The sequence below is a fragment of the Camelina sativa genome, chromosome 18, assembly GCF_000633955.1.
Source record: "Camelina sativa cultivar DH55 chromosome 18, Cs, whole genome shotgun sequence".
NCBI lineage: Eukaryota > Viridiplantae > Streptophyta > Magnoliopsida > Brassicales > Brassicaceae > Camelina > Camelina sativa.
This window is the reverse complement of record NC_025702.1, coordinates 19,429,755-19,457,099: the sequence shown is the minus strand read 5'-3', so window position 1 is coordinate 19,457,099 and position 27,345 is coordinate 19,429,755. Positions and strand designations below refer to the sequence as shown.

The 27,345-nt window shown below is 37.2% G+C and overlaps 9 protein-coding genes across 13 annotated transcripts in view; 6 read left to right on the top strand and 3 right to left on the bottom strand.

Moving 5' to 3' along the window:
* LOC104762669 lies at positions 375-1,243 on the top strand. Its single transcript, XM_010486004.2, has one exon. The coding sequence runs from the start codon at positions 628-630 to the stop codon at positions 1,234-1,236; it is 609 nt and encodes a 202-aa protein (XP_010484306.1). The 5' UTR covers positions 375-627; the 3' UTR covers positions 1,237-1,243.
* LOC104762670 (annexin D2) lies at positions 1,242-3,182 on the bottom strand. Its single transcript, XM_010486005.1, has 5 exons — positions 3,046-3,182; positions 2,452-2,597; positions 2,128-2,346; positions 1,766-1,978; positions 1,242-1,685 (listed from the first exon to the last, which is right to left on the bottom strand). The coding sequence occupies exons 1-5, from the start codon at positions 3,119-3,121 to the stop codon at positions 1,386-1,388; spliced, it is 954 nt and encodes a 317-aa protein (XP_010484307.1). The 5' UTR covers positions 3,122-3,182; the 3' UTR covers positions 1,242-1,385.
* On the bottom strand, positions 4,351-7,902 carry LOC104762668 (asparagine synthetase [glutamine-hydrolyzing] 2). Of its 2 annotated transcripts, none has more exons than XM_010486001.2 (14): positions 7,766-7,902; positions 7,347-7,485; positions 7,130-7,225; positions 6,875-7,016; positions 6,682-6,777; positions 6,495-6,589; positions 6,206-6,379; positions 6,039-6,119; positions 5,730-5,951; positions 5,428-5,643; positions 5,227-5,313; positions 5,039-5,146; positions 4,689-4,936; positions 4,351-4,593 (listed from the first exon to the last, which is right to left on the bottom strand). In XM_010486001.2, exons 1-13 carry the CDS (start codon positions 7,843-7,845, stop codon positions 4,703-4,705), a joined length of 1,770 nt encoding a protein of 589 aa, XP_010484303.1. In that variant the 5' UTR covers positions 7,846-7,902; the 3' UTR covers positions 4,351-4,593; positions 4,689-4,702. The 2 variants fall into 2 exon arrangements, with proteins under 2 accessions (XP_010484303.1, XP_010484304.1); XM_010486002.2 differs by having other exon boundaries at positions 6,206-6,364; positions 7,766-7,901.
* On the top strand, positions 8,216-11,010 carry LOC104762667 (CMP-sialic acid transporter 5-like). Its single transcript, XM_010486000.2, has 7 exons — positions 8,216-8,635; positions 9,210-9,258; positions 9,362-9,588; positions 9,952-10,150; positions 10,237-10,380; positions 10,476-10,550; positions 10,632-11,010. Exons 1-7 carry the CDS (start codon positions 8,496-8,498, stop codon positions 10,812-10,814), a joined length of 1,017 nt encoding a protein of 338 aa, XP_010484302.1. The 5' UTR covers positions 8,216-8,495; the 3' UTR covers positions 10,815-11,010.
* LOC104762665 (CMP-sialic acid transporter 5) lies at positions 11,121-13,819 on the top strand. Of its 2 annotated transcripts, none has more exons than XM_010485998.2 (7): positions 11,121-11,333; positions 11,977-12,025; positions 12,131-12,357; positions 12,765-12,963; positions 13,051-13,194; positions 13,293-13,367; positions 13,457-13,819. In XM_010485998.2, the coding sequence occupies exons 1-7, from the start codon at positions 11,215-11,217 to the stop codon at positions 13,628-13,630; spliced, it is 987 nt and encodes a 328-aa protein (XP_010484300.1). In that variant the 5' UTR covers positions 11,121-11,214; the 3' UTR covers positions 13,631-13,819. The 2 variants fall into 2 exon arrangements, with proteins under 2 accessions (XP_010484300.1, XP_010484301.1); XM_010485999.2 differs by having other exon boundaries at positions 11,258-11,345.
* LOC104762666 (ras-related protein RABH1a-like) lies at positions 13,881-15,249 on the top strand. The gene is made up of 6 exons (XM_019240351.1): positions 13,881-14,114; positions 14,291-14,420; positions 14,554-14,642; positions 14,739-14,850; positions 14,941-15,024; positions 15,145-15,249. Exons 2-6 carry the CDS (start codon positions 14,326-14,328, stop codon positions 15,188-15,190), a joined length of 426 nt encoding a protein of 141 aa, XP_019095896.1. The 5' UTR covers positions 13,881-14,114; positions 14,291-14,325; the 3' UTR covers positions 15,191-15,249.
* Positions 15,544-18,384, top strand: LOC104762664. 2 transcript variants are annotated; one of them, XM_010485994.2, is made up of 10 exons: positions 15,544-15,644; positions 15,852-15,922; positions 16,291-16,456; positions 16,566-16,849; positions 16,948-17,025; positions 17,110-17,235; positions 17,320-17,385; positions 17,461-17,529; positions 17,827-17,886; positions 17,985-18,384. In XM_010485994.2, exons 2-10 carry the CDS (start codon positions 15,875-15,877, stop codon positions 18,141-18,143), a joined length of 1,056 nt encoding a protein of 351 aa, XP_010484296.1. In that variant the 5' UTR covers positions 15,544-15,644; positions 15,852-15,874; the 3' UTR covers positions 18,144-18,384. The 2 variants fall into 2 exon arrangements, with proteins under 2 accessions (XP_010484296.1, XP_010484297.1); XM_010485995.2 differs by having other exon boundaries at positions 15,545-15,644; positions 16,417-16,456.
* LOC104762663 (probable mitochondrial adenine nucleotide transporter BTL3) lies at positions 18,600-22,145 on the top strand. 2 transcript variants are annotated; one of them, XM_010485993.2, is made up of 5 exons: positions 18,600-18,913; positions 20,431-20,704; positions 20,876-21,179; positions 21,270-21,737; positions 21,815-22,145. In XM_010485993.2, the coding sequence occupies exons 1-5, from the start codon at positions 18,754-18,756 to the stop codon at positions 21,917-21,919; spliced, it is 1,311 nt and encodes a 436-aa protein (XP_010484295.1). In that variant the 5' UTR covers positions 18,600-18,753; the 3' UTR covers positions 21,920-22,145. The 2 variants fall into 2 exon arrangements, with proteins under 2 accessions (XP_010484295.1, XP_010484294.1); XM_010485992.2 differs by lacking the exon at positions 18,600-18,913 and having other exon boundaries at positions 20,075-20,704.
* The window catches only part of LOC104762661 (cyclin-dependent kinase C-2-like), a 4,089-nt gene continuing 1,022 nt past the window's right edge, over positions 24,279-27,345 (bottom strand). Inside the window, exons 2-13 of the mRNA XM_010485991.2 lie at positions 27,241-27,295; positions 26,853-26,934; positions 26,670-26,760; positions 26,534-26,563; positions 26,304-26,413; positions 26,140-26,212; positions 25,935-26,055; positions 25,728-25,845; positions 25,489-25,628; positions 25,336-25,393; positions 25,154-25,224; positions 24,279-25,028 (exon numbers count right to left, since the gene is read on the bottom strand). Coding sequence (XP_010484293.1) covers positions 24,494-25,028; positions 25,154-25,224; positions 25,336-25,393; positions 25,489-25,628; positions 25,728-25,845; positions 25,935-26,055; positions 26,140-26,212; positions 26,304-26,413; positions 26,534-26,563; positions 26,670-26,760; positions 26,853-26,934; positions 27,241-27,295 — 1,484 coding nt within the window. The 3' untranslated portion in view covers positions 24,279-24,493. The remainder of the gene's footprint in view (positions 25,029-25,153; positions 25,225-25,335; positions 25,394-25,488; positions 25,629-25,727; positions 25,846-25,934; positions 26,056-26,139; positions 26,213-26,303; positions 26,414-26,533; positions 26,564-26,669; positions 26,761-26,852; positions 26,935-27,240; positions 27,296-27,345) is intronic.

The following is a 27,345-nucleotide window of genomic DNA, read 5'->3' as shown; positions in this document are numbered from 1 at the left end:
TGTGGGCCAATACTGAAAACGGGCCATCAAGCATGGGCTTATAATGTCTATTTCCTTGTAGCCTTTTTACATAATCCAAATTTTGTGAGATATACATACAAATTTGTGAACTGAAAAAAAGTAGTGGGACCTTTTGATATATGAGTTTTGATTCTTGATAAGATCTTTGGATTTAGAAGATCAAAGCTTGTTTCAAGGATCATTGTATTGCAATACACAGTAAGAGTTAAAAATTCATTGGACTAACGAGGATTTGCACCAAGTCATGATCTAGTCCACACATGTTTCTTTTTGTATAGAACCATCCCTCTAGTGTATAATTTATTCTATATATACTCTTTATTAAGCCTACAAAGTTAAGAAAGTGTTGTCCTTTGGAATTCTTTAGTGGGGATAATCAATGACCACTTACGAAGATCCCAAATCTTACAACTATCATTAAGATATTACAAAAGTAATGTGTAATGGTCTTAAATCTTAATGGATTACACAAAAACTACTCTTAGACTAATTTGATCCTCCTCCATCATAAGCTGTATATAAATAGAGAGTCCTTGTTCTATCAAACATATCCATCAACAAAAACCTCATCTTTGATTCTTGATTTTGTAAGCATCAAAAAAAAAAATGGGTGTTATGGAGAAGAAACTTCGTTCACTAAAATGCGAAGTGAGAATAGTAGAAGCAAGAAACGTAGAGATCAAGTCTCAAGCTAGTAATCTGTTCATTAGATTCTATCTCTCTGCAGGATACAACAGACAGATCGAAGTAAACACGAGAGAGATCTCTTCGAAATCAGACCAACTCATGTGGGATCAATCTTTTGGTCTTGAGTGTCAAGGGAAAGAAGCAGCAGTCCAAGAACTGAGGCAACAAAGAGTTGTTTTCGAGCTACGGAGGAAGAAACCATCGTCGTTTCTTAGGAAGTCATCAAGATCTGAGGTTGTTGGGACAGGAGAGGTTTCATGGGAATCAGTTTTCGAGTCGCCGGGCATGGAGATTGAGAGATTTGTGGTGATGGATGACTCCAAAAGTCCGGTTTTTAGAGATGAGAAACCTGTGTTGTTGAAGGTAGCTTTAACAGTCCAAGCTTTAGATGAAACGGAGAAGAAGTTGAACAAGAAAGAAGAAAGATTAGAGAAGCTTTGTTGTGTGTGTAGTAGTAGAGATTGTGGAAGCTGCGGTTGCTTAGATTATGAAGCTTTTGCTTTAGCCTGTGCTTTAGATTGTATTTAAAGAAAAAGAAAAAGCAGATTTTGATTCAAATTAACAAACTCAAACGAACACTGGTGATAAATAGTTGCAGAACCAGTTTCACAACTCTTTTATTCAAAACAAACCAGGTAGTAATAAAAGGGGGGGGGACATCAGAAATTGAAACAGTTTCAAACATCACCATGTCCGAGAAGAGCAACAAGCATGTCCTCATAATCACCAGAAGTGTCTTTGGCGATAGCACGGTCCAAAGGAATGCTGTTCCTTCGCTGATACTCCTCTTTGATGCGTTCCATGTCAACTTCAGTTCTTGTAGTCACGACACGGGTTAGTCCCCATTCGTCTGTTCCCATTTTGTTGATTGATAGACGCAGAACCTTCTCAAAATGCTTCTCAGGGTATGTCAAACATGTGATTACAGCTCTTAGGAGTTTCAAGTAGTCATTGTCGTCTGACTCTTCCTTCAAGTTCTGCAAAATTCACCACATAATCAGCTGTCTGAACAAGACAATATAGCAGAAAGAAAGACTCAGTTAACGGTTAAGTTAACCTTGTTAATGGAGTTTCCATGCTCGTTGTTGTAGTGGTTGAGTGTTGCACCTAGCTGTGCTTTGCTTCTGGTGGTCAAGATTCTGATTAAGTCATCATCGCTGTAAGCTTTCTCTGAGACCTTCTCGTGAAGTATCTTAGCTTCAGATCTTGCAAGCATCATGTTCACATCATCTCCTTCATACCTGAAAGTGCTCACAAGAGGAAGCAAAAGCTACACGAGAGCACACAATATGTCAGAAAAATGTGTCTCATATCCAGAACAAACAAGCAAAGGGTCTGTATATAGATTGAAGTCAGAAAAATGTGTCCCATATCCAAAACAAACAAGCAAAGGCTCTGTTTAGTTATTGATTGATGTACCTTACGAAGGTCACCAGATGTGTGCTGAGCAACATCTTCCTCAAGTGATTTCTTGTAACGAGCTTGGTAAGCTTGCTTGACCTTGAAAAGCTCAAGAGCAGGCCTTGTGCAAGCAATTTCAACAAGAACCCAATTGTTCTTGGTGAACATTTTGGTGGATTCTTTAGCTAGATAAGCATCTCTCTCTGATGGATCAAGAGTCCATAACATCACAGCACGCTGTTACAAAATTCAGTTTCACATCCTCAGATCAGTCACTAGACTATTTTACAGAGACCTTAAACTTAAAAGAAAGAAAAGAGTTAAAAAAAAAAAAAAAAAAACCTCAAAGTCACTAGAAAGCTCTTTGTCTAATGCCTTGAGAAGATCCTCATTGTAGGTAGCTGCATAAACGCTGCGGATTAAGCTGCGTTGTGCTGCGTTCCTGTGAGCTAGGATTGATATGATCAGCTTCTCGTTGGTACCCCATCCTGTTTTAAGACCAAACCGAAAACAACATTATAAGACATGTCACAGATCTCCTGTTTTAAGAACACAAAAAAGTACACATGTCATTTTCGAAAACATGATTTTGGATCGCTAAAGAACAAAAAGAATCATACTTTCATCATAATCAATCATTTAGGACATCATCGGACCTGATCCTGTGCTGGGGGGTTACACAGATCAGGTCAAACAAGATCAAAGTAAATCCCTTAACCACCAATGTACGTAGTCGTGACCAAATCAACAGATACAGAACAAAATCTAAGAAACTTGACGATAATTCTTGGAGAGTACATAATAAGAAATAAAAAAGGATCAAACTTTCCGATATGTGTATAACGAAACAAGATTAGATTAGATCGTAGAAGAAGAAGAAGAAGAAGAAACAAAATCTAGCAGATCAAGTGATGAAAAGGAAAAGATCAGAGAGACCTGAAAATGCCTTGTGGAGTTGCTCTGCATCTTCTTCAGGAAGAGGAACATTGCTTGGGACTTTGAGAGACGCCATATTTTTTTTTTTTTTGGGATCAGTGAACTCTTTAGATCTCTCTCTCTCTCTGTGTTTTGAGAGACGCGCACGTCTACTTAAGTAATGTAACGGGAGAATCCCAAAATTATTTAATTTGATAATTTCAAAGTTATTGTATGTTAAAGCATTTAATTATAATAGTGTAAATAATTGAATATGCACATATATTCTTCTAGTAAATATTTTTACAGCCTGTTTTTTTTTTCTCCTTTTATGCTAAAATTAATAAATTTATTTGGCTTTATTGTTTTAGAAAGTAATCCAAGCAATTATGTGTAAATTACAACTTTATATTTTTCTTTTCACAAATCAAGGCTGTAATTACCAAATCAATAATGTAAAAGAGATACTATACCAAATTAAGTTAAATTGTTTTTTATTTTTAAACCTACAAATTTTCTTTTTGCTATAAACCAATTTCTAACAAACTAGAAAAGGAGAGAATACAAACCGTGTCAAAATAATGACAAAATATGAATTCAATGATATTGACCAGTACATTTTTTTTAAGTGATGCAAAACGTGGGTTAGGACTGTAACGATTATTCAAAATGCGAACAGGCACGTACGTTTGACTATATATATGTTTATGAAAGAGTAGGTCCAAAATGAAACTAAATCTTGATTCTTTTTTTTATTATTATTATAAAAATACAAAGGGAAAGCGATGATGATTAGAATAGATTAGTTCACACTTTACTTAATGGTGTTGATAACTAAAATAAAATATTTTAAAGATCACGTTATTGGAACAGCTAATACATATAGGCTAAGAGAGAGAGAACTGACGATTAATATTAAACGTTACATTAGGAAAAACGAGATTTTCATTTTGTTCATCTTCTTCATTTTCTTAACTATACGAAAACGACAGGGGAGGATTCACGTGGTTGGCGCTAAGCTAATTCTGAGGGTGGAGCAGTTGCTTCGTCTACTCACATTTGATTCTGATAATAGTATTATTTTTTTTTCTTTTTTTCTTCATCTATACAGGTATGTACAAAATAATGAGGTTTAGGTTACCTGTCTTTTTTCAAATAATAAATGTGAATCTGAAAAGTCCATCCACAGAGAGAGAAAAAAAAACAAGCAAAAGCGAAAACGATTGATAAAATGAATAATCGACTCCGCTGGTTTCGTAGACCAGCGCCTTATCCATTGGGCCACGGAGTCTTACTTGCTTAATTATTTACATACTAACACACTTATAATGAAGACAAGTCTCTGCACTTACGTAACAACAAGCCAAGACAAATACAAGAAGAGTTGTACAGAAAGACAACCTTTTGTAATGAAACAAGTTCGGATTCATCAGACTAAACGTTCAAAATCTTAAATATCTAGCTTACAAGATTTGTCTAAAACAAACAAGAACGAGAAAATACGCAGAAACTTGAGCACAAATGCAGACGTCGTGTATCACACTTGAAGTAACTGGACATCCATGGCATCTGCAAAAGAAAAGTTAGAGCTTTTAGTGATTGATTTGATACCTCTAGGAGATATAATATTATCACATAAACCATTTCTATCTGCAAAAACAAACCTTTGTTTCTCCTCTCAAACAGCGCCTGTAATGTTCTCTTCTAATCCGTTCTTAGGAAGAGAATCTACTGAGTCGGATCCAACCTTAGCAGCAGCTTTAATCTCCTCCTCATAAGCTGCAACATGAACTCCAAGAGCCGCACGCCCTGAGGGATCAAGATTCTTTGACCAAGTTGCATCCCATTCTACAGCTTTCGCCGTACTGCAAGCAATACTTGGCCCTCCTGGTACAGTCGCCCTTGCAGCACTCTGCTCAGGAAACCAAAACATATCAGCACGAAGACAAAGGCGGACTGCAAGCTATACTTTTCACTGAATGATATATTTTGAATATTTATGGCATATTATTACCTTGGGGAAGAACTTTTCGAAGATGGTTCTGTAGTAGTAAGCTTCTTTTGTCAGAGGTGTGTTATCCGGGAAGACAAAGCTTGCGTTCGATAACATAGTATCAGAGACCTATACCACGAAAAGGCAAGTTTATGTCAATCTTTTCTAAAGTTCAACAAAAAAAATGCTTTCAAAATGATTTTTCTTACATGTTTGTTTGCATGATCTTTTAGACCATCAATCCAGCTATACCCAACTCCATCACTAAACTGTTCTTTCTGTCTATACAGAATATGCTGAATTCACCAGAATATGAGAAATTTTGTTAGAACATTATAAGTGTAACTACAGCCTACAGGGTATATATAAAAATAAGGTGCACTAACGGCTTTAGTTATTTGTAAACAAACCTTTGGTAGATAAGGTCGTTCTTCATCATCAAAGGCATTGCGTAGCACCCACTTCTCGATCCTTCCAAGATCAGGCTTGATCATCTTCCATTCTGGATCAATGCTCATTGCGACATTTAAAAATTCTTTATCTAGGAAAGGCACACGAGCTTCAACACCCCACGCAGAAGTTGATTTGTTAGCCCTCAAACAATCAAATTGGTGGAGAGCTTTGATCTGTAAGTAAAGCAATGCAACAACATTCAGTGATGGACAAAATCAGATCACCAAAATAAGTTCTTGGTCTGATGAAAAGGAATTACCTTTCGGCATGTTTCCTCATGAAATTCTTTCTTGTTGGGTGCCTTATGGAAGTACAAGTATCCTCCGAGAATTTCATCAGAACCTTCCCCAGAAAGAACCATCTTTACACCTAAAGATTTAATTTTTCTGGACATAAGAAACATCGGAGTGCTAGCTCTTATTGTTGTCACGTCATAGGTTTCAATATGGTAAATGACTTCCTCAATTGCGTCTATCCCATCCTGGCAATGATCAAGAGTAAGATATTAAGCTGTATTTTTAAAAGAAACAATGAATGATAATGAATCAGATTCAAGGAATTTTTATACCTGAACTGTAAACTGAAACTCGTGGTGGCGTGTTCCAAGATAGTCAGCAACTTCCCTGCCAGCTTTAAGATCCGGCGATCCCTGAAAACAAAAAACGATATAGTTAGAATCTTGACGGGTACACAGCCTTTTAAGAAATTTGATAATAAGGTTGAATTAGTGATGACCTTCAAACCGATGCAAAACGTGTGCAATTGTGAACCCCATTGAGCAGCTTCCGATTGTTCCAAATGGCGTAATGCTACTGCAGCAACAAGAGACGAGTCCAATCCTCCAGATAGGAGAACTCCAAAAGGCACATCAGTCATAAGTCTCTTTATAACAGCCTGAAATTTTTTTTTCTTCAGATTACAGAATCACATTCATATTTCCAAAAACTGTTCAGCAACTGCAATAAACGTCGCAACAAGACAGAACATTTGTAAGACCTTGACGAGAATAAGTCTCCAAACATACCTTCTCAAAAGCATTGCGCAGAACTAAAGGATCATATGGGGTTGAAGGAACCTGTTCAGAGTACCACGGAGGATTGTACCACCTCCTAAGTCCTCCTACAAGAAAGCAAAGCAATAAAGGCATTTCAGGAAAATTTTTACATGGAAGTTTGCCTTGATAGACTAATGGAGTTTAATGGTATACAAACCTTGTTTACTTGAGTAGATGTGGCCAGGAGGGAAAGCCATAAACTGTTCACAATCATCACTAAGCGCTTTCATCTCGGAAGCAAACCAGACAGAACCTATAAAAGAAACAGTAGAAAAGCAATTGATTAGACAAGATAAAATAAGCTTAACCCTATTGATGTGAATTACTTGAGAAAATGTTAAATCATATACCATCAACACCCCATCCAATGTATAACGGGATTACACCAATGGCGTCCCTAGCAGCAATAAAACTTTTGTCGCGTGTATCAAGAAGGACAAAGGCGAACATTCCATCCAACATGTCGATAATTTCCTCTCCATATTCTTCGTACTGCAAGAAAGAACCAAATGCAACAATAGAGATGCTCAGTTACATTTTCATTAACTGGCTATATGAAAAAAGGTTCAACATATAGTAATCCAGAAGCAACAGCTCAATCTTACAAGGTGTGCAATCACTTCACAGTCACTGCCAGTATGGAATTTATGAGACTTTAGCTTTTCACGCAAAACCTTGTGGTTGTATATCTCTCCATTGACCTGACATCGTGAGCACATTTGAATTACTATTCCGATGATACAATTGACAAAGGTCTAAAATTTGACATTTGTTAACACATGAATAGTAAATTGACACTGTTTCAAAGACAAGAGAAAGTACCGTGACAACGATGGTCTTGTTTTCGTTATAGAGCGGTTGGTCTCCAGAAGTAGGGTCAATGATGGCTAAACGCTCATGGGCAAGATAACAATCTTCATAACAATGGAGTCCACTCCAATCAGGACCTCTATGCCTCAACCTACACAAACAGAAGTAATCAATCCAAACAATGAATTCGGGTCTTCTCCAGAAAGATCAAATCTTTTTGGCAGTCAAATCAAATCAGACAGTGACTGATCAATCGATTAAACCAACACATTCTATTCCCTCCTTAAAAAAGTTGAAAACTTTATTCCAAATTCATTCATAAACGATTCTTTAGTAACAATGCGCATCCTTTATAGATGACGAGAACAAGTTGATGGGTGATATGATTGAATGGAAACAGAAGAAGATTGAGAGAGAGAGAGAGAGAGTACCTGCGAGAGAGTTCGATGATACGAGAACGTTTAGCTTGAGTGTTGTCGATGCAACCAAGAACAGCGAGAATCCCACACATTGTGTTTAAGTGTGGTGGTGGCAACGAGAAAACAAGACAACAATGGCTTCTCTGAAGAAACTGATTTATTAGAATTTATAGGGTGGCTTTCAATCGCAGCCGTTGATTTTGACAAATTTATTAGATTTTTTAACCCTAATCCTTTGTTTGTTTAATTTGTTTTTGTTTGTTACTCGTTTTTGTGATTGGGAGAGATTCGTATCCAACTAAGACCAATGATGGTTCATTGTCACGTCACGAGGTCCATTGGTTTTTTTTTTTTGTCAAGTACTTCTTAATGACGTTTGGCCTTTGGCGTTACGAAATCACGGATTGAACGAATGCAGCAACAACGGCTCATTATTGATTTTTATGTGTTTGATCAATGTTTGAAATCGTATTATCTTCATTCTGCCACATTGAAGATTGAAGTAAAGGGAACTATCAAGTTATGTTGTGGTATATGTTCTTACACTTTTCACCTTTCTACAGTATGCTTTTTTTTTTTTTTTTACTTTATAACTAAAATCTTGTGGTTCTCTGTTGAGAAAACGACGTACTACAATGTTTAGACAAAAAAGAAAGTGAAAAAGCCTTCTTCAATTCAAAGCACAAAAAAGCGAAGGCGAGCTTCTGTATTCTTATTCTCTCGCGGTGGCCGGAGGAGATTCATGGCGACGGCTAACGGAGCAAAGACTCCGTCGAGTTTGGCGACGGCCAACGGAGCAAACAGTCCTAAGGTTTTGTTATATTCCATTCTGCTTACGCTTCAGTACGGAAGCCAGCCTCTGGTCTCCAAACGCTTCATCGGGTAATATATAAATCTCTGGAACCAACCGAACCTATGCTTCTCAACACCGCTCATGTTGGTGGTTGATAACTCGCGTTCCTACTTTTGTGATTTCTTGCGTTTAATTAACTTTTTATGCAGATGTGTATTTCTGATTTCGCCTCCTTTTATCGATTTGAGTCTGCGAATTGTGGTTCAGAATAATAGTGAATGAAACTTACAATTTGAAGTTATATGCTACGATATGATTATGATGTTGCTGTGAGAAAAATACTATGCTATTTTTTCTACTATCTTAAGCGTTAAGAGATGAATTTGAATCTACTCGTTTGCTACTTTTGTGCCTTGAACTAGCTTCTTCATGTTGTAATCTGAGTATTTGATATTTTGAAGTTACCTTGGCTGATTTCGACATCTATGCCTCCAATTTATGAAGCTAAGATGGGTAGTTAGAACCTAGTAGACTTGGTCATTAGTCCACTTGTTTGTTTCTTAGTTTTTCAGGGTACTATTTTGTAATGCTTTGTGTAATCGAGTATTTTGATCTTCTCTGTATGATATATGATATATCAGGCTCATTGTTATTGTTTTTCAGGAAGGACGTTATTGTAACTACTTTTGTTTTGATATGCGAGATTTTTAAGGTACCGGGTCGATTCTAACCTTTCTACTTTTGAAAATTTTGCATTCCTTTAATACTGTTTTCTGGAAATTCGCATGCTTCCATTTTATCTTCTTTATTTTCAGGTCGTATTTGCTCTGGTTCTCATGGCAAGAGATGGTACTTTGAAGGGAGTAGCAAAAGAGTGGACGTTTATGGGATCCTTGACTGCATCAGGACTTCCTGCAGCCATTTATGCAGTGCAGAACACTTTGTTGCAGATCTCATACAGGAATCTTGATTCCTTGACTTTTTCAATTCTCAATCAGACGAAAATCTTTTTCACAGCATTCTTTACATTCATAGTACTAAGGTAACCTTCTTTTCCCTCCTCTTATGGTATTAAGCTAGTGCCTACATCACATTTATGTTAAGAGATTTGTAATGTGATTCCCTGAATAAAGTTTTTTTTGGCTGCTGCTTCTGTGAAACTCCTCCATGACAGTAGGAATTTCTTGAAATTGTTTTATTAGATAAGGCAACTATTTTGATCTGATTGGATTTGTCTTTTCTTATTTTCAAAAGATGATGTTTGCTTGTTTTATTCTGATAGCTTTATTGGGGTTTAAGGAGATAGTGATGAATTCATAGCAGCTCGATCATATTCATACAAGGCGCAATTTATGTTTGAAAAGTCAAAAGTGTTTTAACTCATCATCTCAGTGACATATTGTAGGCAGAAACAATCAATTCAACAAGTAGGAGCTTTGTGTTTATTGATTATGGCAGCAGTCCTACTAAGTGTTGGTGAAGGCTCTAACAAAGGTCCAAGTGCCAGTAATTCAGATCAAGTGCTCTTTTATGGGATTATCCCGGCCTTGGTAGCCTCATTGCTCTCTGGTTTAGCCTCATCTCTATGTCAGTGGGCTTCTCAGGTTAATTCAGAGTTTAAAAGTCACATTCCAAATAGAAAAATATGTAGTTCAATTTCATACCTAGCCTTACTGTCTCGCATTTACAGGTCAAGAACCGTTCATCATACTTATTGACGGTTGAGATGTCAATTGTTGGAAGCCTCTGCTTGTTAGTAAGTCTCCTTAAATTTCCAGATGGTGAAGCGATTAAAAGATATGGCTTCTTTCATGGCTGGACTGCTTTAACACTGGTAACTACTGATCTCTTTTTTTCCTAAAACGATTCTGTTGATATAGAAAAGCTGTTAATTCTGACTGTTTGTAAGCACTGCTACTGTTCTCACAGGTCCCAGTAATAAGCGATGCCCTTGGTGGAATTCTTGTTGGCCTAGTTACATCACATGCCGGTGGTGTGAGAAAGGTAAGACAAAAAGAAAACCTCCCAATCAGTTTTTTACACAATCAAAAGCTGAAATATTTACTGTGATTTATGTGTCTGCAGGGATTTGTGATTGTGTTGGCATTACTAGTGTCGGCGCTACTTCAGTATGTGTTTGAAGGAAAACCGCCGTCATTGTATTGCCTAGTGGCTCTTCCTATTGTGATGACTAGTATCTCATTATACCAGAAATATCCATACACAGCAAGAAGAAGAAGAAGGTCTAAAGATCCATTCACAGATTAGGTGCCAAATTCAAGAATGGGATATATCTTACATGCCGTAATTAAATTATTTAACTAGATGATAGTGTGATAACATTGGAAAAAGGCTTTGTATTATTGTTACATTGGAGGATGTTAATACATAGAATGAGTCCAATTGTGATCATGTAATGTCAATACTCTAACAAATTATAAAGAATCAAAAGAAATATCATATTTGTATTCCTCTTCACAATTTGAGTTTTTTAATTATGTTTTAGAATTGTCAAACAAATAACGACGTCGTTTAAGTAGTTCTATTGTTGAGAAAACGACGCACAGTGTAGAAAAAGCGAAAAAGCACAAAAGCAAAAAACCCATTCTCTCGACCCAAAAAGCGAAGGCGATCTTCTGTATTCTCTCTCGGTGGACGGAGGAGATTCATGGCGACGGCTAACGGAGGAAAGAGTCCGTCGAGTATGGGCCCTATGGTTTTGTTTTATTCCATTCTGCTTACGCTTCAGTACGGAAGCCAGCCTTTGATCTCCAAACGCTGTATCGTGTAATGATCTCTGTAACCAACCTGAACCTATGCTTCTCTAAATCGCTCATGTTGGTGGTTGATACTCGCGTTCCTACTTTGTGATTTCGTGTGTTTGTTTCGGGATATGCGAGATTCAGTTTTTTTTTTGGGTTTAATTAACTTTTATGCAGATATGTAGTTCTGATTTCGTCTGCTTTTATCGATTGAGTCTGCGAATTGTGGTTGAGAATAGTGACCGAAACTTACAATTCGAAGTTATATGCTACGATTTTGATGTATTCCTGTTGTTACTGTGAGAAAAAGACTATGATGACTGTTAGATGAATTTGAATCTACTCGTTTGCTACATTGGTGCCTTGAAGTAGCTGTTCATCTTAGTTTTTTTTTTTTCAGGGTACTATGTAATGCTTCGTGTAATCCGAGTATTTGATATTTTGAAGTTACCTTGGCTAATTTTGACATCTATGCTCGAATTATGAAGCTAACCTAACAGCAATGTGTTATGGATAAAGTTATAACCTAGTGGGATTGGTCATTAGACCATTTTGTTTGTTTCTTCTTATACAGTTAACAATGGATTGATTTTCTCTGTCATGGTTTTGGTCACACATCATTCTTTACTTGGTATGATATGTCAGGCTCATCATTATTTTTTTCACAGGAAGGACGTTATTGTAACATCATCTGTTTTGACGTGTGAGATTGTGAAGGTAACCTGATCAATTGTCCCCTTTCTACTTTTCAAAGTTTTGCATCTATGTAATACTGTTTTCTAAAAATTCGCATGCTTTCCATTGTATGTCCTTTATTTTCAGGTCGTATGTGCTCTGATTCTCATGGCAAGAGACGGTACTTTGAAGGGATTATCAAAAGAGTGGACGTTGATGGGATCCTTGACTGCATCAGGACTTCCTGCAGCCATTTATGCATTGCAGAACAGTTTGTTGCAGATCTCATACAGGAGTCTTGATTCCTTGACTTTTTCAATTCTAAATCAGACGAAAATCTTTTTCACAGCATTCTTTACATTCATAATCCTAAGGTAACCTTCTTTTCCCTCTTCTTATGGTCTTGCTTTTGTGATCGAGCGTGGAGCTTTGTATAGTGCCTATATCACATTTATGTTAGGGACTTGTTATGTGATTGCCTGAATAATGTTTTTTTTTTTTTTTGGCTGCTTCTGTGTTCCAAGCGTCTGTTCTGTGTTCAAATGGTTTTATTAAATAAGGCAACTGTTTTGATCTGATCGGATTTGTCTTTTCTTGTTTCCTTACTTTCAAAAGATGATAAAACGTTTCTCAAGATGTTTGCTTGTTTTATTCTGATAGCTTTCGTGGTTTAAGGAGATAGTGATGAATTCATAGTAGCTCGATCATATTCAGACATGGTACTGTTTATGTTTGAAAGGTCAAAAGTGTTTAACTCATCATCTCCAATGACATATTGTAGGCAGAAGCAATCAATTCAACAATTAGGAGCTTTGTGTTTATTGATCATGGCAGCAGTCCTACTAAGTGTTGGTGAAGGCTCTAACAAAGGTTCAAGTGCCAGTAACTCAGATCAAGTGGTCTTTTATGGGATTATCCCGGTCTTGGTAGCGTCAGTGCTCTCTGGTTTAGCCTCATCTCTATGTCAATGGGCTTCTCAGGTCATTCAGAGTTTAAATGTCACATTCCAAATAGAAAAATATGTAGTTCAATTTCATGCATAGCGCCTTACTGTCTCACTATTACAGGTCAAGAAGCATTCATCATACTTAATGACGGTTGAGATGTCAATTGTTGGAAGCCTCTGCTTGTTAGTAAGTACCCTTAAATCTCCAGATGGCGAAGCGATTAAAAAATACGGCTTCTTTCATGGTTGGACTGCTTTAACATTGGTAATTACTGATCTCTTCTTTTCCCCAGTAAACGATTTTCTGTTGATAGAAAAACTGTTAATTCTGATTGTTTGTAAGCACTGTGACTGTTCTCACAGGTCCCAGTAATAAGCAATGCCCTTGGTGGAATTCTTGTTGGCCTAGTTACATCACATGCCGGTGGTGTAAGAAAGGTAAAACAATACAAAAAAAAAACACACACGTCCCAATCAGTTTTTACACAAACAAAAGCTGAAATATATGATGTCTTTATGTGTTGCAGGGATTTGTGATTGTGTCGGCATTACTAGTGACAGCGCTACTCCAGTTTGCATTCGAAGGAAAACCTCCGACATCGTATTGCCTGGTGGCTCTTCCTCTTGTGATGAGCAGTATCTCACTTTACCAGAAATATCCATACCTTGACAAGAAGAAGAAGAAGAAGAAGAAAGTCTAAAGAAGCCTTTTCCATTCACAACAGAGTAGCTGCTATATTTCAACAATAGGATATCTTATCTTTAATGCCAGTATTAGTAATTAGTAGATGATAGTGTGATTCTTGATCCATGCAAAACAGCAAAAGGCTTTGTATTAACTTAACATTGGAAAAGATGTTAATACATGGAATGAGTCCAGTTGTAAGGCCGATACCCTTAGCAGAAATGCAATCCTTTATCCAATCCCCACTACACCAAAACTAAAAATTTAGCCAACACATGACACTTGTCTTGCTGGCTGCAACACAAATATGGTAAAATCGATTAAAAGAGGCACAAAATGACACATTCATTACATTTACTAATATCATCCAAATCTTACCTATAGGCAAAGGAAGGATGGGGAAGTACGATTACAAGTTAGTGTTACTGGGGGATCAAAGGGTCGGCAAAACCAGCATTATCAATCGTCTCAAGTACGGTAAATTCAAAGACAATTATGAGGTTAGCCTTAAGCCCCCCATCCAACACTTAGGGATGACTTCTTATATTTTGGTCTTGTTGTTTATGATGATCGTCTAGTAGACCTTTAGATACGTGTTTCTAGATGATTTCAGACCCGAGAGATTCTTCGAATCTAATAAATTTATAACCGCTTTTCTTCTCGGAATCAAATATAGCTGTTCGACGAATTCTAGGGCTTGAATTTAGGGCAATGTATGAGAAAAGTCGATCGCAGGGTACAATAGGAGTAGACTTTATGACCAAAAGAGAGCGGTATGAAGACTGGAATTTTCGTCTGCTCATGTGGTAAGTAATAAATACTGTCCCTCACATTCACACAACGACGACTCACAGTCAGTAGCATATTCTCTCAATGATAAGCTCTCCTTTTGTGTTCAACATGATTTTTTCATTGCATGTGTATAATGATGATGCGCAGGGATATATCTGGACAAGAGAGATTTCAAAGCATGGTACCCAATTTCATCAGAATTTCTCCTGTTGCTCTTATTGTCTACGATGTTTCCGGTTAAGTCTCTTATTTTAACTCTATCCATGTTCTTTTTTTGCTTTCTCAGTACTCCGAATCAATATTACTTACTTCCAATTCTCAATTTTTTGCAGATAAGCAAACATTTATAAACACATCCAAGTCGGTTGCACAAGTTCGTGCAGAAAGAGGAAGCAATGTCGTTATTGTTCTTGTTGGTAACAAGACCGACCTTGTTGACAAAAGGTAAATAACAAAACTCACCCATTAATAAAATCAAAGCAAGAGATTGGTTCTTGAATTGTGTGTGTGATGTGATTGATTCAACAAAAACAGGCAAGTTACAACAGAGGAAGGGGATAATAAAGCTCGTGAGTTTGGTGCTTTGTTCATGGAGACAAAGATGGGTTCAACATTCAGGTACACACTACCACACAAGTCGATCTGATATAATAAATATTTTCTCTAAAGTGAAAAATANAAAAAAAAAAAAAAAAAAAAAAAAAAAAAAAAAATTAACTTGGTTGTTGATGAGTGCAGCCTTTGTTCTCTAAGATCGGATCGGCTTTATATAGAAACGAGGTAGTTTCTTTGGTGGGCAAAATCATCTCAGGCAGAGCATCAAGGAGAGAGCTCAGCAAAATCTTAAGCCAAATTGTTGTTAAATTACATTCTTATACTTAACAGACTCAGCAGCTTAAGCAAAAATAAAAATATCGGACTGATATTATTAATTGTTACAATGAAGACTTTTTATTGGGTGGGATTAGACTAAAATCTCTCTGTGAACATTGGTTTATTCTTCTAATTCTCTGTAATTTCTGCTACTTTGAGATTTTACATTTATGATTAGAAAACACTCGATACTTCTTAAATTAATCAACACACTCGTGTGAGACAAATGGATGACGTGTCAACCAACAATATAAAATAAAGGAAGAGAAGAAGAAAGAAAGGCACAGAACAAAGTCACACACTTTTAGAGTCTTTCAGCAAAAACCCAACCTGAGATTTTTTTTTTGCTCTGCGGCTCAAACAATGTTAGTGATATATATATTTGATTCAGAGAACTCACTCGGTTCTTGCTTTAATCTGTTGAAATTTCCAAATCGAACACACAGTTTTTGTTTTTATGGATTACAACGTCGTTTCTCGACCCCTTTGTAATGGGGTTTTAGGGTTTTTAAGGGTTTAAGCAACCCAAGTGGATTAATCGTGATTTTGCTTGCTTTCTTTCTTTCTTGCAGATTTGAGCGATTAATTGAGCTAAATGGGTTTCAGACCGGTTTATCAATCCCTCACGGAACTATTCCCACAGGTAAGAAAGCTCTGATCTTTGTGGGGTTTCCTTTCCTCACAAAATTTTAGTATGAGAGGACACTTTGTTTTGTTTCTTTATAGAATCGGTTTCTCAGTAAATGTTAGTATAGTATTTTATTAGATCGAAACAGCGAAGAACAAGGAAGCATCATTCTATATTTATTATTCTCAATTAATGTACTATGCAAAATGATTGATCAAGCTATAACTCACGTGCCTTTACATTTTTCATTTGTGTAATAATAATAATAATACATTACAGATTGATCCAAAGATTTTAAGAGTTGTTGCAATTGAGCACCAACATGATGTTGATGAAGCTGCCTCTGTTGTTATTTCTGATATNATAATAATAATACATTACAGATTGATCCAAAGATTTTAAGAGTTGTTGCAATTGAGCACCAACATGATGTTGATGAAGCTGCCTCTCTTGTTATTTCTGATATGTGTTCTTTCTCTTCCCCTAATTCCACTCAACCCCTCAACAAGAACAAGTCCAAGGTTTCCGATGACCTTCCTTACTTGAAAGGTATATATATAATATGCTTGTTTTAAGCTTGAGGTTGCTTGTTCTACTACCTAGATTAGCACCATGATTCATGCCTGCTGGTAAAAAAATGGGTTGTTTTGATATGCAGCTGAACCTGATATGCAAACTGACGATGGGTGTTTGTCTCTGTCTCAATGGCTTCAACCATCTAAGCTTCCACATAGTTACCTTGCACTGCTCAACGAGGAATCAACACCTGATGTAAAACCTCCTCCGGATTTCCTCGTGGAGAAAGTGGTTCTGCCAGATCGTGGCGAAGCAACTGGCGTAGGAGGAGGGATCCGAAACATGTATTCTTTTGACAACGTTGGTAGTTCTTCTTTGGTGAAACCTTCTATTCGTGTACAAAGCCGCACCAACAATGAACTCTCTGTAAGCTTCTCAACACATCTCTCTACTTGTCTTTTTTTTTTTAATATCCTTTTAGCAAATCTGAAAGTTGTATAAGCTACCTGCATCTTTTATGCCAGGGAAGTAGCAGTAAGGTTCCTGTGGTTAGACGTTCCTCTCGAAAGTCCGTGCAGCCATGGTCCCCAGACTACTCTGAGGTCAAGTTTCATCACGTTATTAAAGTAGTGTCTGATCTGGAAAGTTTCCTGTTTTGAGGAGCTAACTTCTGTTTACTGTATCAGAAGCTGAGAAGTTGGAAAAAACGGAACAACAACAACCGTGACTTCCCACACTTCTTTAGCAAAGACAGAGCTGTACCCTCCAAGCAATCCAAAAGAAACAATTCCCAATGTTATGCCAGTGAGCGTGTAAGTTCCACATATGATGATCATGCTTTGTGATTTCATCTGTTGTTTCGTGTTATATAAACCATTGATTCTACTCTTTGTCAGGATCGCAAGCAGCGAATTAACGATAACATCAAGAAATTAGGGGAATTGCTCCCACAGAAAGTTGAGGTAACATTATTAGAATTATAGATTTTCTCACATATTACTCATGAGAGTGTGAAGTTGATGTTTGTAATCTTGTAGGATGATCACCCTGAATTGACACTGAATGCCATTATTGATCATGTTAAGCTTCTGCAGCTACAGATGAAGGTATTGTCTTGCTTCTCTCATCTTTTCTTCTTTATCAACTTGTTTATATAGAGCAAATAGATGAAGGTATATGGTTTAGAAGGATGTAAGTCAAATGCAAACCAATAACTCTGAATCAAAATCCAACTAAAAACCGAACCAAAAAATTCTCAATCTAAAGCTTTCAGTTTACTTGGTTTGGCATAAAAACTTCAAGCGTGTATGGTGCGATAGAGAAAGCCAAATGCAAACCAAGAACTCTGAATCAAAAACCCGAGAAATTTTGTGATGTGACGTTTTTGGTTATTATGGATATAGGAGTTAAGTCGGAGCAGGCTGGGAGGAGAACCAGTATCTCGACCTATGACATTCATTGAGGTAATACAGTTATGCATCTGAAGCAAAGATAAATGATATATAGTATGTGTTTGGTTTCTAGAGTGAATATGTTGACAGAGTTTTGTTGTTTGTAATAGGGATACGGTCACTACATTCATCACGAGCAGACGATGACAAAGTCTCTAGAGGAAGTAATGGAAGATCTGCTAACAAATGACTTCGATGCTGCGGCAAACTTGTTGGAGAGCAAAGGCCTTTACTTAATGCCTTTGTCCACTGCCCAAGGCTCCTGCTGACTCCTCACACAAATGCCTCTTCTCCATCTGCAAATCCCAAACACATGGAATCAAAAACAAAGTAAAAAAAAAAAACCTTTAATTAAGACCACTCTTCTGTTTAGTATAAACAACTAGGCCATCAAATCTTTTTTTGTCTAATGACAGAGAGATCAGAAAACTTCCTCAATCTCTTGTTTATGAGATATTCCAAACCAATGTAACCAAAATTTCAGTGGATCTAAAAGTCTTGACATTCTAAGATTAATTACTTATTCCCTTAAACATTCCACTATCTCTCTCATTAACCCACATTAATGAGAACAGAGATGCAAAACTAAAATCGAATGAAGATGATGATGACGTGTTAACCAAAATGGCATCGTCAGCAGAAAAAGGCACCAAGTCACACTTTCACCTAAAAATATATTCTCTGTTTAGTGAAAGAGAGATGAAAAGCTTAAAGCTTTAAACAGAGCAAAGTACCAGTCTTTTTGTATAAACAATCAATCTCTCGCTTCTTCTTCTTTCAGATCCCACCAACTATAGATTCTATTTTGGTTCTTTGGGTCTTGCTGAAAGTTTCTGATTTGCTCAATTCGTCGAGTTCGCCGTTCGAAATCCCAGTGAAATGCGTGGCCTTGATCGATGGTTAGCTGACGCAGTCAGATCAGGTTCATTGGATCACAGTAGTCAAATCCTCGCCGGAGGATTGTTTCTCGACGAATCTGCTCCTTCCTCGTCTGTCTCCTTTGTCTCCTCTAAGGATTGTTCCGTCAATTCGTGTCGATTTATCCGAAAGTCGAGTTTTTTGANACTCATGAGAGTGTGAAGTTGATGTTTGTAATCTTGTAGGATGATCACCCTGAATTGACACTGAATGCCATTATTGATCATGTTAAGCTTCTGCAGCTACAGATGAAGGTATTGTCTTGCTTCTCTCATCTTTTCTTCTTTATCAACTTGTTTATATAGAGCAAATAGATGAAGGTATATGGTTTAGAAGGATGTAAGTCAAATGCAAACCAATAACTCTGAATCAAAATCCAACTAAAAACCGAACCAAAAAATTCTCAATCTAAAGCTTTCAGTTTACTTGGTTTGGCATAAAAACTTCAAGCGTGTATGGTGCGATAGAGAAAGCCAAATGCAAACCAAGAACTCTGAATCAAAAACCCGAGAAATTTTGTGATGTGACGTTTTTGGTTATTATGGATATAGGAGTTAAGTCGGAGCAGGCTGGGAGGAGAACCAGTATCTCGACCTATGACATTCATTGAGGTAATACAGTTATGCATCTGAAGCAAAGATAAATGATATATAGTATGTGTTTGGTTTCTAGAGTGAATATGTTGACAGAGTTTTGTTGTTTGTAATAGGGATACGGTCACTACATTCATCACGAGCAGACGATGACAAAGTCTCTAGAGGAAGTAATGGAAGATCTGCTAACAAATGACTTCGATGCTGCGGCAAACTTGTTGGAGAGCAAAGGCCTTTACTTAATGCCTTTGTCCACTGCCCAAGGCTCCTGCTGACTCCTCACACAAATGCCTCTTCTCCATCTGCAAATCCCAAACACATGGAATCAAAAACAAAGTAAAAAAAAAAAACCTTTAATTAAGACCACTCTTCTGTTTAGTATAAACAACTAGGCCATCAAATCTTTTTTTGTCTAATGACAGAGAGATCAGAAAACTTCCTCAATCTCTTGTTTATGAGATATTCCAAACCAATGTAACCAAAATTTCAGTGGATCTAAAAGTCTTGACATTCTAAGATTAATTACTTATTCCCTTAAACATTCCACTATCTCTCTCATTAACCCACATTAATGAGAACAGAGATGCAAAACTAAAATCGAATGAAGATGATGATGACGTGTTAACCAAAATGGCATCGTCAGCAGAAAAAGGCACCAAGTCACACTTTCACCTAAAAATATATTCTCTGTTTAGTGAAAGAGAGATGAAAAGCTTAAAGCTTTAAACAGAGCAAAGTACCAGTCTTTTTGTATAAACAATCAATCTCTCGCTTCTTCTTCTTTCAGATCCCACCAACTATAGATTCTATTTTGGTTCTTTGGGTCTTGCTGAAAGTTTCTGATTTGCTCAATTCGTCGAGTTCGCCGTTCGAAATCCCAGTGAAATGCGTGGCCTTGATCGATGGTTAGCTGACGCAGTCAGATCAGGTTCATTGGATCACAGTAGTCAAATCCTCGCCGGAGGATTGTTTCTCGACGAATCTGCTCCTTCCTCGTCTGTCTCCTTTGTCTCCTCTAAGGATTGTTCCGTCAATTCGTGTCGATTTATCCGAAAGTCGAGTTTTTTGAAGTTTAGGAGACGAAACGGGACAAGGGAACCTCCTCTGTTTTGTTCTGTCAGTTTATCGATAAATGGTGACGAAGAAGAAGGTGAAGGGTACAATAATGGCCGAAACGGTTATAAAGCGGAGAAAGACTCTGTGTTGATCGGTGGTGGTCAAAAGGCGACGGAGAATCTTAGGGTTAAGGGAAATGGAACTGGAGCTCTCAACACAACCAAGCATTTGTGGGCTGGAGCTTTTGCAGCTATGGTTTCAAGGTCTCTCCTTCTTCTTTACTTTTTCTATGAAGTTCATATTGTTTGGTAGTCTAAAGTTGTAGACTTTTAAGTGTTTGGGGGTTCTTTAGTGAGAATGCTTATAGAGATTTTGTATTGATTTGGTTTGTTGTAGTTTTGGTGGCTCATTGGGTTTTGGTTTGAGTTGAGCAGAACTTGCATTGCGCCTCTTGAGCGGATGAAGCTAGAATACATTGTTCGCGGGGAGCAAGGGAATCTTCTTCAACTCATTCAGAGGATTGCTACAACTGAAGGGATCAGAGGATTTTGGAAAGGGAATTTGGTTAATATTCTCAGAACTGCTCCGTTTAAGTCAATCAATTTCTACGCATATGATACATATAGAGGTCAGCTTCTGAAATTGTCTGGGAACGAAGAAACTACAAATTTTGAAAGGTTTGTTGCTGGTGCGGCTGCTGGAGTAACAGCTAGCTTGCTTTGTCTACCACTTGATACCGTAAGTGAAATAAGATGAAAAACTTCCTTGAGCTTCTTCTTATACCATTCACTTGAGGTTCTTTAGCATTGCTTTTGTGTCGAATTGCAGATAAGAACGGTTATGGTGGCACCCGGTGGAGAGGCATTAGGTGGTGTAGTTGGTGCATTCCGTCATATGATTCAAACCGAAGGTTTCTTTTCCCTATACAAAGGTCTTGTGCCTTCACTTGTTAGTATGGCTCCATCAGGAGCTGTGTTCTACGGTGTCTATGATATTTTAAAATCAGCTTACCTTCATACACCGGAAGGTAAGAAACGGCTTGAACACATGAAACAAGAAGGTGAAGAACTTAACGCTTTTGATCAACTCGAGCTTGGTCCCATGAGAACTTTGTTATATGGAGCAATCGCAGGGGCTTGCTCAGAAGCAGCAACTTATCCGTTTGAAGTTGTGAGAAGGCGTTTACAAATGCAGTCACATGCCAAAAAGTTAAGCGCGGTGGCTACTTGTGTGAAGATTATTGAACAAGGAGGTGTTCCTGCTCTATATGCTGGCTTGATTCCCAGCTTATTGCAGGTATGATTCCACAACTCTGTCATAAGTTAATCTCTTAAGTCTGTCTTACAGATTTGTTAATCCTCTCATAATTGCAGGTTTTGCCTTCCGCTGCCATCAGTTACTTTGTTTACGAGTTCATGAAAGTTGTCCTGAAAGTTGAATCAGCACAAGGCAATAAGCAAAGTTGTCCTGAAAGTTGAATCAGCACAAGGCAATAAGCAATGAGAAAGGACACGATTACTGGGCTTGTTGCAGAAGTTGCTTCAGAGTTTTTTCGTTTTTTTTTGGTTTACACTGATCCTTTGGAGTTTTTTTTTCCCTTTTTTTACAATAACAGATAGGTTGTGAAACGTTTTTTTTGCAAGAAATAATAAGTAATATGGTTTGCTGTGTTCTCTGATATATTAAAGCTAGCTCGTACAACAATCACTGTCTATTTTTCATCAACGTCACGGAATGTTTGGAAGAATGCCATAAAGACGGGAAATAAAATGAAAACAGATTCTGTTCCTCAAAGGATCAATCTTCATAAGTATAATCACAACTGCCTTCTAAGACATCAAGCCAAGACCACACCATATGAGACTCTTAGAGTTCTCTTTTACTGTTGCCATCCATATTGTTGGTTTCTCGCACCACCCATAGGGTTCTGACCTCTTCCAGAACCACTAGATCCACCGTACTGACCATCACCTTGTGGGTAGTTAGGCGGTCCAAGTGTCCAACACCATAGCCACCTGGTCTAGGACCGGCGTCATGGTGCACCTCGACCTTGTGGAGGATACGATCCGCTGCTGTAACCTCCACGGCTCTGATTATTATAACCACCAGTCTGGTTTCCGCTAGCCTAGCGGCGCTAGGAGGGTACCTGTTTGGCTAGACCTGCAGTAATCACAATTAGTTGATTCTCAATAGACATAACCAATAATGCCTTTGAAATGTCTATTGAGATTTGTCAATGTGATGGGCATCTAATTTTATAGCGGGTAATTCTTATAAATAGTACCCTCTCTATATTACAAAGGATGATGTTTTAGAATTTTCAACAAGATTGAAAATAATAAATGATGTATTATTGTTAATTAATTTTGTTTTCTACTCCTTTGTTATGCTTTTTCTAACACTTGTCATTCAATTGCATGCATACATTGATTTATGTATTGTAAAAGTAAAAACAATAAATAGTTATTTGGTTTTGAATATTAAAATGCATTAAATACACTAAAGAAAATCATCCTTTGTGATTAAAAAAAAAAAATTCTAAAACATCATCTATTCTAATACAGAGGGAGTACTAAAAAATATTTTGTTTCCAAATCTAGCATAATATCTCAAAAATTCCAAAAATAACATTATATTTAAAATTAAAATTTTAAAATACTAAATCTTACCCCTCAAAACTATATCCTAAATGTAAAATTAATAACCCAAATCTTTCAATTTTTAAATTTTGTTAAATAGTGCTATGTTTGAAAATTTTGTGAAGTATGTATTATTTTTGTCTATAAAACATGATTTAGTGCTATTTTAGTGTAGTTTGAGTCTGATTGATGTGTGTTTGAGTTTGTTGTACCGAGGCTGATATTTTTGTCGTTGTTGAATTGATTTGTTTTGTATAGAGGATCGTGATTCTTGCTTCAAGGCAACTGAAAAAATTTATGTTGCTATTGAAGATGGACAACGACGTTGTTGAGAAGCTCCCAACTATTTTGGAAGGTATAGACTTATATCTCAATGAGTTCTGAATCAACCTTCTGCCACATTGCTGGAGTTGAGAAGGATCTAACCAGCTATTGATTTGTTTCAGTCTCCAAAGAATGGTAAGTGATACTTAGTAACACTTATTTTGATTGTTTCTTAATTGTACCAGTCTTAGTCTTACAATGTAATTTTTTTTTTCAGAAAAGGTTTGAACGGTATAAAATCACACAAAGAAATTCTTCTGAAAGTCCATTATCCTTGATAATGGAGGTTCCATTAGTAAAAAATGAGTTTGTTGCCCAAGAACTCTTCTCCGTACGTGAAAGCTAGTGTTTTTTTTGCTATACATTCCACTAGATAATTGGTTTTGAAATGTATAGTCATAATAGTTACTAAAAACTAATTTATCGTTCATTTGTCTTTAAGCGAGCTATCGTTAGAATTTTTGATGAATCTGATAAAAACTAATGCGATGTTTTCAACTATTCATTACTCAATAACTTTTGCATAAATGTGAATGACGAATATGCATGGAGAATACAAAAAAGTTTTAAATTTTCTCGGTATTGTTACAACTTTTCATCCCCTTCAGAAAACCAAATCATCGTATCCAACAAACAAAAATAAAGTCTTTTCACGATATTGAAAACAAAAATATATACAATAAATTAGAAATTGTCTTTGAAGTTGTTATTACTTATTACGATCAACTCATGTGGAAAAAAAAACACTAATTATCTGGAAAGTTACAATAAGTTAGAAATTGACTTTAAAGTTGACAAAGACTAGTTATGTGTAATTTTAAAATAAAGTCCTACGTGCTTTTGTAAGAAATATGGTTTGTTGTGTTCTCTGATATATAAAAGCTTGCTCGTACAAAATGATCTAAACGTAAAACAATCACTGTATATTTTTCATAAACGTAACATAATGTTTGGAAGAATGCCATAAAGACGGGAAAACAAATGAAAATAGATACTGTTCCTCAAAGGATCAGTCTTCATAAGTAGAATCACAATTTCCTTTCAGACATCAAGCCAAGAGCGCACCATATGAGACTCTTTGAGTTCTCTTTACTGTTGCCATCCATAATGTTGGTTTCTCGCACCACCCATAGGGTTCTGACCTCTTCCAGAGCCACTAGATCCACCGTACTGACCACCACCTTGTGGGTAGTTAGGCGGTCCAACACTATAGCCACCTGGTCTAGGACCAGCGCCATATGGTGCACCTCGACTTTGTGGAGGATACGATCCGCTGCTGTAACCTCCACGGCTCTGATTATTATAACCACCAGTCTGGTTTCCGCTAGGAGGGTACCTGTTTGGACCAGGTGCTCCACCACGGGGCTTTCCATAGTACTGGCTGCCAGGTCCACCAGCAGGTAATTGGGGTGGTGGTACGTTGTTGTTCATAGGGTGGTTTGGGCCAGCAGGCCAATGTGGAGCGGCATGAGACTGACCAACACCGTGTTGCTGTGGAGGTAAACGAGAATGTTGCTGCTGTGGATGCTGTAGTTTCTGCTTCTTGGCTGCTTCCTCGTTATGTCGCATCTGTTGCCGCTTTTTCTTTGTCTGGAACTCATGTGATGATTCATATGTTGGTAGACTGTTGACATAAGACAATTTCAGTTTGAGCTGAATCAGTCACTACTAATTTCTTGATCGTTAATAGCTGATGTAAGATGAACCAAATGGGGTTTCATAACAAGAAACTTTAGAGAATTTGATTACCTCTTTGGATCACACGGAAGCGGATCGGTCCAAAAGTACTCAGCATCAAGAGCATCCTTTGCGGATATTCTCTGTACGAACAGACAGATTAAAGCACTTAAATGTCTACACCAAGGCTCTTGATCTCGACAATTTGCTAATATTCCAGACAATGGTTCTCTGTATTAAAAACTCTTTGGTACCTGGGATGGGTCAAGCACCAACATTTTCTCAAGTAGTTCAAGGGCATGGCGATCAAAGCTATAGCAGAAGAGGAAAGGACCAAATGAGATGTCTCCTAGATTAAAGTAACTGTTGTCTAAAAGTATCGCAACTACTTAGTGGTTTACACTTACTGTCTATAGATCTCTCTTACGCGTCTCTTTAAGGGCCTAGGTGATTTCATCTGGTTATACCAAGGCATCTTGGAAACTCCAGGCCAATTGTTTTCATCAGGTGATCCACAAAGTTCATAAATCTTAGTCAATTGTTCATTCTGGAAAAACATACATTCAAGTAAAATGCTAAGTGGAAACATCATCAAAGAACACTGTACTAATACACATCGCTAATAATCAAAAGATGAAATACTGACCTCAGTTTTCCCAGTCAAGATTGGTTTTCCATTCAAAAGTTCAGCAAATATGCATCCAACAGACCACATGTCAATCGCTGGTCCATATTTAGTTGCACCAAGTAGCAATTCAGGGGGTCTACAGCAGAGAGTAAAATGCAAATATAAGAAATACTTACTCTTACTCTCTGTTATGTATATAACTTCAAAGTTCGTAGGCATACATACCTATACCACAATGTGATAACACGGTTTGTAAGGTTTCCAGTATGATCATGAGAAAATGACCGAGCAAGCCCAAAATCCGCAAGCTTTAAGTTTCCCTCGTTGTCAATAAGTAGATTTGAACCTGCACCGAGATATTATTGGTAAGCTATCTCATAAAGACAGGAGAACCAAACAGTTCAACAATGAATTTTTTTGGAATAGTCACCTTTTATATCACGGTGAAGCACTTGGTTCACATGACAATAGTGAAGCCCAGTGAGCAGTTGCTTCATGTAACACTTTTTTTACAGATGTTCAAATGTCAGACAAAGTCGGAACAATAAGGTTTTTGCAAAGGCTACTACAACAAAGTATCTAGCCATGCAATACCTTTATCTGAGGGACAGTAAATCTCAGTCCAGGACGATCAGCAAGTCCAGTCAAGTCATGATCCATGTACTCAAATACCATGTATATTCCACCCTTGTATTTGTTATTATCTAAAAATTGAAGCAAAGCAACAAGCTTTAGGCGAGTGTAAAGAGTTTCAATAGATCAATCATAGCCGTATCTAAGTTCTACAGAAAACAAATTTAGAACTTCAAAAAGGTTTCACTAACCTGGCTTTCCTTGATCATCCCTATCTCGACCTTTTAAAGACAAAAAAAAATCACAAAACTGTACATATCAAACTTAACGCATCTTTTAGCAGAATTTATAAAGCAATTACAAGAAAAGATAAGGGTTGCTTATTACCTGGAGAAGTCACAATCTCTTTCAAATGGATGACATTTTCATGATGTAGCTTCTTCAGAATTTTAATCTCCCGGATAGCTGTTATCGGAAACTTCACGCAAACAGTGATAAGAAAACATAAGTAGTCCTCATGGACTCACAAAGTTTGCAACTTCTCTAAGCTAATAGTCACATATAGCTTACCCCTTCTCTTTCATTGTCCATACGGATCTTTTTAAGAGCCACGATTTCACCAGTTTTGATTTCTTTAGCCATGTAAACTTGACTGCAAGACCAAAGCCAAATATATAAATCTAAACCCCAACTCATATAGGCAGAGCAACAGACGCACTTAACTACTATATCAAGCATACAAATCTTAAGAAACTGAGGATTCCCAATTCACTCAATCAACAAAATCAAGCCTATAGAGATAGAGGCAAGGTTAACAATACAGGTATCAACACCTACCTATATGGAATTATACAAACGAAATCGCTTAAAAATTAGATCTTGAGCACGAAACCAAATCAATTCGAATAAAGGAACAAAACCCAGATAAAGAAAGAGACAAGAATCGAGGGACGCATACCCGTAAGTTCCTTCACCAATCTGTTCTAGCTTCTCGAAGCAATCGACACTACGAGATCCCCAAATCGGAGGTGGCTCTTCAAGATTCAACTGCCCAAAAGCCGCA

Excerpts from the sequence above, each read along its gene's own strand:
- LOC104762669 (XM_010486004.2), top strand. The coding sequence starts at position 628 with ATGGGTGTTATGGAGAAGAAACTTCGTTCACTAAAATGCGAAGTGAGA.
- LOC104762670 (XM_010486005.1), bottom strand. The coding sequence starts at position 3,121 with ATGGCGTCTCTCAAAGTCCCAAGCAATGTTCCTCTTCCTGAAGAAGAT. Across the intron at positions 2,598-3,045 it reads ACTCCACAAGGCATTTTCAG|GATGGGGTACCAACGAGAAG; the intron begins GTCTCTCTGATC and ends GTCTTAAAACAG. Across the intron at positions 2,347-2,451 it reads AGCTTTCTAGTGACTTTGAG|CGTGCTGTGATGTTATGGAC; the intron begins GTTTTTTTTTTT and ends ATTTTGTAACAG.
- LOC104762668 (XM_010486001.2), bottom strand. The coding sequence starts at position 7,845 with ATGTGTGGGATTCTCGCTGTTCTTGGTTGCATCGACAACACTCAAGCT. Across the intron at positions 7,226-7,346 it reads ACAAGACCATCGTTGTCACG|GTCAATGGAGAGATATACAA; the intron begins GTACTTTCTCTT and ends TCACGATGTCAG. Across the intron at positions 4,937-5,038 it reads TCGAAAAGTTCTTCCCCAAG|AGTGCTGCAAGGGCGACTGT; the intron begins GTAATAATATGC and ends TTTCCTGAGCAG.
- LOC104762667 (XM_010486000.2), top strand. The coding sequence starts at position 8,496 with ATGGCGACGGCTAACGGAGCAAAGACTCCGTCGAGTTTGGCGACGGCC. Across the intron at positions 10,151-10,236 it reads TATGTCAGTGGGCTTCTCAG|GTCAAGAACCGTTCATCATA; the intron begins GTTAATTCAGAG and ends TCGCATTTACAG. Across the intron at positions 10,551-10,631 it reads ATGCCGGTGGTGTGAGAAAG|GGATTTGTGATTGTGTTGGC; the intron begins GTAAGACAAAAA and ends ATGTGTCTGCAG.
- LOC104762665 (XM_010485998.2), top strand. The coding sequence starts at position 11,215 with ATGGCGACGGCTAACGGAGGAAAGAGTCCGTCGAGTATGGGCCCTATG. Across the intron at positions 11,334-11,976 it reads ATCTCCAAACGCTGTATCGT|GAAGGACGTTATTGTAACAT; the intron begins GTAATGATCTCT and ends TTTTTTTCACAG. Across the intron at positions 13,368-13,456 it reads ATGCCGGTGGTGTAAGAAAG|GGATTTGTGATTGTGTCGGC; the intron begins GTAAAACAATAC and ends TATGTGTTGCAG.
- LOC104762666 (XM_019240351.1), top strand. The coding sequence starts at position 14,326 with ATGTATGAGAAAAGTCGATCGCAGGGTACAATAGGAGTAGACTTTATG. Across the intron at positions 14,851-14,940 it reads ACCGACCTTGTTGACAAAAG|GCAAGTTACAACAGAGGAAG; the intron begins GTAAATAACAAA and ends CAACAAAAACAG. Across the intron at positions 15,025-15,144 it reads AAGATGGGTTCAACATTCAG|CCTTTGTTCTCTAAGATCGG; the intron begins GTACACACTACC and ends TGATGAGTGCAG.
- LOC104762664 (XM_010485994.2), top strand. The coding sequence starts at position 15,875 with ATGGGTTTCAGACCGGTTTATCAATCCCTCACGGAACTATTCCCACAG. Across the intron at positions 16,850-16,947 it reads GCACCAACAATGAACTCTCT|GGAAGTAGCAGTAAGGTTCC; the intron begins GTAAGCTTCTCA and ends CTTTTATGCCAG. Across the intron at positions 17,386-17,460 it reads TGCTCCCACAGAAAGTTGAG|GATGATCACCCTGAATTGAC; the intron begins GTAACATTATTA and ends GTAATCTTGTAG.
- LOC104762663 (XM_010485993.2), top strand. The coding sequence starts at position 18,754 with ATGCGTGGCCTTGATCGATGGTTAGCTGACGCAGTCAGATCAGGTTCA. Across the intron at positions 20,705-20,875 it reads TTTGCAGCTATGGTTTCAAG|AACTTGCATTGCGCCTCTTG; the intron begins GTCTCTCCTTCT and ends TGAGTTGAGCAG. Across the intron at positions 21,180-21,269 it reads TTTGTCTACCACTTGATACC|ATAAGAACGGTTATGGTGGC; the intron begins GTAAGTGAAATA and ends GTCGAATTGCAG.